General features: G+C 40.1%; 1 protein-coding gene across 7 annotated transcripts in view; it reads left to right on the forward strand.

Annotated features, from left to right (window-relative positions):
- Mid1 (midline 1) overlaps positions 1-7,194 on the forward strand; it is a 394,404-nt gene extending 387,210 nt beyond the window's left edge. For all 7 annotated transcript variants that reach the window (XM_045140323.1, XM_045140325.1, XM_045140327.1 and 4 more), the window contains exon 10: positions 3,133-7,194. In XM_045140323.1, the coding sequence (XP_044996258.1) occupies positions 3,133-3,481 (349 nt within the window). In that variant the 3' untranslated portion in view covers positions 3,482-7,194. The remainder of the gene's footprint in view (positions 1-3,132) is intronic.
- The last annotated feature ends 2,920 nt before the right edge of the window (positions 7,195-10,114 follow it).

The raw sequence follows: 10,114 nt of genomic DNA on the forward strand, positions 1-10,114 counted from the left end.
TTGAATTTTCTCAGGAGCTACTTTAAAGCTTGAGTATGAAGGATAGTTAGATATTAAAAGTACAAGGCTAAAGCCAAAAGCCACAGCACACTTTAGGAACTTCTGTTAGGCACACTTTGCATATCTTTAGATTGAAATCTGAAACCCACCATCACACCTTAAGATAAACAATTGAATATATTGGGGTCCATTTATTTAAATTATCATATTCTGCCCCTGTAGCCCAATACATTTATAACCCTCACACATTATAAATTGTTAGAAAAATTCCAAAATATTTAGTGTAAATAAGGCTTTTTTATTGGTTGTGTGGGGGTAAGGCTTCCCCCTTTTGTTTTTGTAATTGAGACTTGAGAGTCTGATTATACCTTTTAATGATATCCTGGACCCAGGGGTTGTATGGGATGCCTGTGGAATGTGAATTTTTTTTTTTTTTTAGGTCTGGAGAAAATCTATAAAGGCCTTGCTTACGAAGCAGGGGCCATTATCTGTTTTAATTTGATCAGGCAGCCTGAGAGTGGCGAAACATTGAAGCATATGACTAATGGCATGTTTAGATTTTTTTCCCCTGGCATGTGCCGATGCCCAGTAGGCACGGGAAAAGGTCAGTGAGCCCTGTCACCACGAGAGGGCGGACTTCTCCCCTGTCCCCACCTGGGTCAGTCCAAGGGGGCCACGTGGCAGTCTCCCAGGAGGTAGATTGCCCGCCATTTTCCAGTAGGGGAGGGTTGGGCACAAGCTGCCAGGACGGGGGCCATCTATTTAAATTACCAAATTTCACCCCTGGCTTCCAATAGATTTATAACTATCATATATTATAAATTGTACTCAGTTTAACTTTAAAGGTCTCCACAGTCTTGACCAATTTAAGATATTAAGATTTGTAAAATTAAACAAGTTAAACACTTTTAACATATAAAGGCACAGAGTAAACATTTTTAACTGGTATAAGGCATAACAAGGAGAGACTAAAACAATGTAAATTGAACCATTATAACCTAAAATTAGTCTCAGTGTCTGTAATTTTAACTTGCTTGAGGTTTTCTAGCTTAAAATCTTAAGTCTCAGCCAGGTGTGGTGGTGTACGCATTTAATCCCAGCACTTGGGAGGCAGAGGTAGGAAGATTACCATGAGTTTTAGGCCACCCTGAGGATCCATAGGGGATTCCAGGTCAGCCTGGGCTAGAGTGAAATCCTAGATCGAAAAACCAAAACAAACAAAAAAACAAATCTTAAATCTCTTAATCCAATATCTCTAGCTAAGCATATCAGTCTATTACAAATTTAACCTTGATTAAACACTCTGGGCCTGGGCAGCAGGATGCAGCCAGCCATTATGCCAATAGCCCAGTTCTAATGAGGTCCCCTGTAGTCTTTCTTAATTCTTAAGCTAAGCCTCGAGGTTTAATGCTTTCTGTATTAGTATTTTTAAACTTTATCTGAATAGTCCATAAAATTTGGCTTACCACTCCAGAAGACACCTTCAGTTGTAGGCATCAAGTCCATGTCTATTTCTTTAAAGCAAAGGCTCCAAAAGAGTAACATCCACATGGGCAGGTTCATCTCAGCTCATCAGACAGCTTTAGGTTTGCTGAGATAAACTTCTAGACCAGGTATAGTTATGGAGGAAGGAATATTTATTGAAGCTTATAGATCCAGGGGAAGTTCCATAATGCCAGAAAAAGCTGGTCTGCCTTCACAGGCCCGAGCAGAGAGAGAGAGAAAGAGAGAGAGAGATAAGCACAAGCCTTTAGAAATAGAAAAGCCGCAGATGTAGCTTGCTAAGCCCCGTTCAGAAATACAAAAGCCGCCGTTGAACCGAAGGTGAAGGGAAAGAGAAAGGGAATGAAGAGATGTCGACAAGTACAGGTTATAGAAGCAAAGTTTAGTGCACTAAATATGAAGACTGCCTCATAAAACATTAGGGTATGCTCACCCACACATGTACACCCATTACCTCTTCAACAACTGCCTCTCACAGGGGCATTAGTCTGCCGGGGTCCCAGAGCCCCATGTTGGGCACCAGTTGCTGGGCTCCTTCCCGCACAGGTAGTGCCGAGGGAAGGACCAGGGCTGCTGGTTCCTCCCTAGGGGCTGAGGAGGATGATGAGCATCGGACGACTCAGAAACCTCTCCTGGCCACTGGAGAAAATCCACAGAGACAAGAGTCTTGTCGATACAGGAACTCACAGAAACAACTCACTTTATTACTATAAGCAGTTGCCTATATCATGTTGGGGACAAAGGCAGGAATTTTAGGATGGGGTTGGGGGTGGGAGGAGGTAAGGGCCAATAGTAAACTGTAACTATTGAAATGGTAATTACAATTACCATGCGGAAGTGGCAGGCCAGAAGCCACTAGGCATCTTGTTGAGTCCCAGCTGGTCAGAGACAGGTCGCCAAACTTTAGCTAGGCTCAGGAAGTTCCACTAGACCTCATGCCTGGGACTTTCAGAGCCCAACACAAACCTTAAAGGATGTTTCACTACATACTGTTTTTGTATCATAAATATGAAAATTCTCAAATACAAACATCCTAAGACAGGGATGATCTCTATAGTTAAAATTGTACTATGAGAGCTGGACAGATGGCTTAGCTGTTAAGGCACATGCCTCCAAAACCTAAGGACCCAGGTTCAATTCTCCAGGTCCCACGTAGGCCAGATGCACATGGTGGTGCATGCATCTGGAGTGCCTTTGCAGTGGCTGGAGGCCCTGGAGCACCCATTCTCTGTCTCTCTGTCTCTCTTTCTCTCTCTAGATAAATAAAAGAAATTTTAAAAAATTGTGTTCTTGGACTTAACACCTCAGTTTAAATGGTAGATAGCCATAAACCATACTGAACAAAGCACAACACTTCAATAATTGGAGTAAGATCTGACTTTGTTGGCACCAGTCTACAGAATTCCATGTGAGGATATTCACGAAAGAGAGAAAAAAAAAAAGTTGAAATGAACATTTTCAATTCTCTTATAGCATTTATCCATTATGTGTTTGGGAGGGACAGAGTGGAGCAACGCAGGTGCTAGAGTTACCTAGCTTTCACTTAAGCAGAATGAGGACCAGAGAATGTATTAACCCACGTGCAAGGTGGCTTATTGTTTTTCTCACTGCTATTTTGTCTCTCTCCAGGTACGCCATTGGCCTTGCATACAAATCGGCCCCGAAGCACGAATGGATAGGGAAGAACTCTGCTTCCTGGGCCCTTTGCCGCTGCAACAATAACTGGGTGGTGAGACACAACAGCAAGGAAATCCCCATTGAGCCAGCTCCCCATCTCCGACGTGTAGGCATCCTGCTGGACTATGATAATGGCTCCGTGGCTTTTTATGATGCTTTGAACTCTATCCACCTCTATACCTTCGATGTGGCGTTTGCACAGCCTGTGTGCCCCACCTTCACCGTGTGGAACAAGTGTTTGACGATTATAACTGGTCTTCCTATCCCAGATCATTTGGACTGTACAGAGCAGCTGCCTTGAGCTTCTATCCCCACTCCTACTGAGCTGCTTCCGGAGGAATAACAAAGTTTGAGGCTGTTATTGGGGGAATTTAGGAACAAAGTCTCCCATCAAATGTCCAGAGAACAGCTCAGATAGGGTTCAAATGGGAGATTTCTTTCCTTTTACTGTGTTTTGTATTAAGTACAGGCTTTAATAATTTCTTTAATTTTTTTTGTATTTAGAGGAAAATCTATAGATTATTTATAAAAGAAGCATAATCGGGATTACAACTCTCACGAACTACTTGGTTTTGCACATTAAGAGGCCCATAAGTTTACCACCACTTTACAATTTGTATTTCATCACAGCCCATGGGCTTGCAAAATATCCTTTAGTAGATTCATAGGCTTATTCACTTTCTATTTCATACTGAGTCCATGTTAGGCCCTACCAGTTTGACAGTGCATGACAGAATATTCAACTGTTTTTAAAATACAAGTCATTTTGACCCTGACTTCATTTGAGGTATTCTCATTGGGATGTCAGAAACTTGTATTGCATTGGGTAGAGTGAAGAGCAAGAGAGAATGTTAAGAATTGAATTAGGCCTCAATCTACTACCCTCTGATGACTGGTCAGGCAGAAAGGTTCTGAAACCATTGACCGTATATGTTAACCCTCTTCCCCAAAGCTAAAAATTTGGGGGCTAATATTATGAATAAGAAAATAGTTACTTTGAATCCTAAAGATTATTCAAAAATTTGTGCAGATTTGTGTTTTACCTAAAGTAGGATTCTATTTTATGCTATAAGACTTTTTCATCCTTCCTTTTACTAGTTATTTTAAGCCTGTGATATTTCTTCACTGCATTTAATAGCTGTCATATTTCCCATCTCCCAAATTATTTTTTTTCTCTTATTTTTGGGGCTAAAGAAATAAACTTATTCTGTCACAAATGGCAGTCCCACTTTCAATTGAGTTTACTCTCTGGAACACGTAGCCTTGATCACCATTGCCATATCTAAATATGTCAACAAAACCACTTTATAAGCAATGACGAGGGACATTACATAAAGTACAGTCACCACTGTACATGTTTCAAAAGTTCTTAAAAATGTACTTTTATTAAAATATCTTGAAGTCAGGCATAGTAGCACACACCTTTAATCCAAGCACTCAGGAGGCAGAGATAGGAGGATCACCATGAGTTCAAGGCCACCCTGAGACTACATAGTGTGCTCCAGGTTAGCCTGGGCTAGAGTGAGACCCTACCTCACAAAACAGAATCAAAACAAAACAGAACAAAAATATCTTGAAACATGTACATGTCTCCCTGTATTCTAGCATAGCTTACCATAGAGTTGGAAGACAAACAGAAAATTTAAACTCATGATTCCCATATTACTAGTAGAACCTGCTAATCAAATTTCAGATGAAATTCTTTGCATGTGGATCTGTTATATTATAATAGTCTCTGAATTAAGACTTTCTCAGGTTGTCTTTGAACATTGAGACATTGGCATGGCTTCACCTTGCTAAAAGACATGACCTATATAAATGGTTTCAATTGCTAAAATATTTTTCTGGGCTACTGAGTCACCAACCATTGTTTGAACCAACGAATGGATTCAGGCATTATTTTTAGTAAGGCTTTAACCAAGTCATTCAACTGTTCACTAGAAATAACACAGTGGAGTAACTGTTGAAGCATCACATTTCCAGAATTGATGTGATTGCCAATCTGGACTCCGAGGAAAACCAAGCCAGCATTTAGTATCTTTCTGTCTCTTCCCTGGAAGATGCTGTCCTTTTTATTATGGATAGATTCTATATATTTACTATATTATTTATACCAAGAAGAATATTTTGGTAGTTACTTAAAACAATTTCACACTTAAAACATGGACACCTCAATGGAAAAAGAAGTCATCCTTCTCTTTCAATTTAATGGAATTTTAGACATTACAAAAATAATGCATGTTTGCCTCCCTTGAATAAATCAGGGTTGTCTCAATAATTCTTACATACATTTTGGGTAACTGGATATTTTAATGCACTTTGTACACTTACAGGTTCTAAATAAAAGGGTATAAACTCAGTTTCTTTTTTAAAATCATAGTCTACAGGTACCAATAAATGTTACAATTTGCCTTATGATGTTAACATAAAAGCATTTACTACAGGGACACTTTTCCATGAATATGTTTTTCAGTATAAGGGTGTTAATACTCAAAGTTTCACTGCAAGTGGTTAAGGTTATGTTTTGGCTATTTTTGTAAGAATAAGACAGATAATTATGTTATAACTTTGTTGTGGAAATCTCACTCTTGGCTAACTTAAAAGCATTGTGGATGTAGCAGTTACTATTTCCAGGTTGTCATATTTACAAAAAAAATATGTATATGGTGAAAGGCCACAGTGTTCAATTACTGTAATGATGTAGAAAAGGTTTCCATGTGGATTTCTCTTTTGAAAATCTAAAAATACATGTTGCAAACATTTGCTGCAGGATAACTCTATATTTTCTTTTAATTGACTTGGGTCACAGTATTTTATTTTCTGAGGTCTTCACGGAAGCATTTCCATCGAGGGGTAAATGAGATGGCAGTGCCAATTCAATTAGTATAACAAAATTGATGTGATGCCAACCAAGGCTGCAAGTGCTTGGCATCATGTATGTGTGAATGTCTCCATTGCCAAAAACCTTGTGCTAAGAAAGGCCCTAAGCTCGGTGTTATGCCCTCCTGTCTGTGTCATGAAATACTTAATGACTTTTGAACAAGGGGCTTGCATCTTCACTTTGTAGTGATCCCTGCAAATTAGGTAGCCAGTCCCTGGAAAAGCTCTTCAAAACATGGTACCTCTCTTCTTATGGATAGAAAGAAATCTGGATCCAAAGTCTGAATGGTGGATTGAAAGGAGGGTAGGCCTGGGTGAAGATTTTCTTTCCATTTTTCCAAGAAAGTGACTTCAAAAAGTGATCGCATCTATTGATGACAGTTTCTGCTGGAGAAGACACAGCCTGAACACAGACAGGCTTTTCATTATGGTACTGAGATACTGACTTTAAAACTCTCAAGGAACTGAACTCCCAATTCAACGTGAAATTCCATCTCAGCTCCAGGCACACACATTTGGTATTGGGAAACTGATATTTGGTGTACTTTGATAAATCATTAAAGGCATATAAAGACAATGATGGCAGCAGAAATATTTTGAAAATAGTGCTTCTCATCCAGGGCTTGATTTTGCCACCCCAAGAGACATTTGGCCATGACTGGATCAATTTTGGTAGTCACAGTTTGGGGACATGTTGCTACCAGCCTCTAGTGGGTTAAAGTCAAAGATGGCTTTAAGCATCTTGCAGTATCCAAAACAGCTCCTCATGACAAAGAATTATCTGACCCAAGATGTCAATTGTGTCATACTTCAGGCACTCTTCATTGTCCATTTTGTTAAGTGCAAGAAGCACGAAGGTGCAAACCTTCATTACAGTGGCTTCTTGATGTTTAGAACCATTTACACAACACAGAAATCTGAAATCTGTAAAGCAATGAGAATCACTGATTAAGTATTGGGATCCAGATGAGCTTAGTGTGGAAATGAGAAATTGGTTTTCTCTATGCCTCCTTGTGTTAGGACAAATTCAATCCCTGGTACTTAAATCAACTGCCAAGCCCTCAGCTCAGACTTCTCTTGATTGCTGTTGCTTCCTTGTTCAAAATAAAATCTGTTTTTTTTGTGGCACCAAAACAGATCTTTACCTGACTCTGTCACCTTGCATCCTTTTCTGTTAACATATTCATAATTGTCACAAGTACATAATCCAATTCTGCTGGTTCTTCCCACTATCTTATGACATGCACTTTGTATTTTTCAACACTTGAAACTATCTCCTACCCACCCTTCTCCATTTAAAATGCAACTACTTTAGCAAGACTGAAAATACAGGGGGATTTAAGGTAACAGAAAACTGATTAAAGAGTAGAAATCCAGACTGAGCAAGGAATGCTTGATGTCAAGTCTCACAGTGGTGATGGAGGCAGGAGAGCCGTGACTGTCAGCAGGGGTGTATATTGTGCTCTGGGACAGTCCCATCATTTTATTCTATAAATACACCCATGCTCATCCCACGATTCACAGGGTCCAATGTCTGTGTTTTAGAGAAGCATACCACTTTTGTTTAAATCAGGGCTAAGTAGAATGAATAGCACAGAGCCTCATCATCAGTGCCATTAAATAGCTTGTTGGGGTGCCAGTTCTGCCTAAACCCGGACTGCTGATGAGAGCTCCTAAAGGTGGGGCTCCACAAGTTGAGTTCTAATAAGCATTGCAGGGGATTCTGGAATTCATGACATTTTCAGAGGTACTATTCTGCAAAGCTTCCCCAGCTTCAAAATCCACATAAAAAGGCATTTATAGCCTCAAATGTGTTTCCAAAACAAGATACTTTAAGGCGACATGGGACAATACAGGGATTTCTCATCTGACTGCATTAAAATGTTCTTTTCTACACATGCTAACTCCTGAATCTGTTCCCCATAGATGGTTTGACGAGGGTAGCCTAGCAGCAGGTACATTAAAGCACAATTCTAAAGTACAGCAAAGATTGGCAGCGAGTGCTATAACCTCAGGGATGGTCACTTTCAGAGTTAGATGGTGAATCCTTTGGGGTTTGCTGGCCCTATGGTCTGCTGCAAGTACTCCAATTTGTGGTTGTAGGAAATATGTCAGTGAATGGATGTGGTTGGCTGCCAACAAAACTTGGTCTGGGGCTGGAGAGATGGCTTAGCGGTTAAGCGCTTGCCTGTGAAACCTAAGGACCCTGGTTTGAGGTTCGGTTCCTCAGGTCCCACACTAGCCAGATGCACAAGGGGGCGCACGCGTCTGGAGTTCGTTTGCAGTGGCTGGAGGCCCTGGCACGCCCATTCTTTCTCTCTCTTATCTGCTTTTCGCTGTCGCTCTCAAATAAATAAATAATAATAAACAAAAAATATTTGAAAAAAAATTCTTGGTCTGAATGCTATAGTTGCTAGTCCCAGCTATAATAGATGCTGGACTTCCCCAAATCCCTCAGGCATTCTCTACCCCATCATTCACTTAGGACTGGGCCATGTCCCTTCATGCTCAGTGAGCTCTAAAAGTCCTTTCCAACACTGATTTCCATTAATTCTGTGAAATTCTAGAACCCGTGGAGAATTAGGATTGGAATATTTAAGATAGGCCCACACAATAGGTGTCAGAAAATTCCCTCATTTGATGGGTGAGAGTGGAACATGCCACTGTTCTAATAATTAGCTTTACAACCTTCATGTTTTTCAACTCAAATCAACTTTCTCAGAAATGACAGGTGTGTAAAATATATTCCCTTTGATAAGAGTTATGAAGTCCATTTAACTTGAACTTTTGAAACTGAATAGACACCATTATAATTAGTCACCATTCAAAGTTAACTTGAAGGTCATGCCATATACTTCATAGGGTTACTGGCATCCCATCATTTATTTTAGTGCATGAGTAATATAATCAATAAGATAGTTGTTTGTGATGGTAATTGGAGCTTTAAAAAGGAAGGCATGTGTGACTTGTAAAGTCCCTTTACCTCGAGTATTAGTTTTACTGCGGCATGCATGTGTAAGAATATAAGACACAGGGCTGGAGAGATGGCTTAGCAGTTAAGTGCTTGCCTCTGAAGCCTAAGGACCCCCGTTCAAGGCTTGATCCTCCAGGACCCACATAAGCCAGATGCACAAGGGGGCACATGCATCTGGAGTTCATTTGCAGTGGCTGGAGGCCCTGGAGCCCCATTCTCTATCTGCCTCTTTCTCTCTCTGTCTGTCTGTAGCTCTCAAATAAATAAATAAAAACAAATAAGCAAAACAAGAATATAAGACACAAATGATGCGTATGCCTTAGAAAACGTCCTTTCTTGTCATTTTTCTATCTTAGTATGGGCAATTTATGGAAGGGAATTCAGATTGCTTGTGGGCACTTTCTCAGCCATGTCCTCCTAAGAGAATTGTTAAAACATTATTCATAACAATTAACCAATAAATATGTCATGGTTGAAAACCAAATACTAATTAAGTGGCACAGGAAATGTAATTTAATGAACATTTGTTCTTTCACACAGTCTATTTATTCTCAAAGCTCAATTTTGATGATGGTCATCAACACCTGTTTGTTTTCACTAAAGCATTTCAAACAATGATCACAATGGCCCCCCTTCATTTGTTGTATTCTCTTTCCAACTCCTGCCCTCCCTCAACTCCTCTTCTTGGTCCAGCTTCCCAGAGGGCTGTTCACACTTGCTGCTTCTCATTATTTACCCATCATTGCACCACCCTACATGCCATTCAGGAGTTCAGTGCTTTCACTCCACCAACCCATGCTCAATGACATCCATATTCATAAAAGCAAAACATTGTCAGCATTCACCTGTCTTCATCTTGACATTGTGCAGCTTCTTGAAATGCTGACCACCTAGCTCTTTTATAGGCTCTCTAAAGGCCATTCCATTTACACCACAACCTCAACCACCATCATGTACAGAAGCTATCCGAGTTCAAATCTCTAGGTATAGTTTCTCCACTGACTGCCTTTTTGTTTTGTTTTTGGCAACTGTTTTTTTTTTTTTGATGCCTCAAAGTCAATTCAAGCTCAATATGTCCAT

This window comes from Jaculus jaculus, chromosome X (assembly GCF_020740685.1).
Source record: "Jaculus jaculus isolate mJacJac1 chromosome X, mJacJac1.mat.Y.cur, whole genome shotgun sequence".
NCBI classification, from domain to species: Eukaryota; Metazoa; Chordata; class Mammalia; order Rodentia; family Dipodidae; genus Jaculus; species Jaculus jaculus.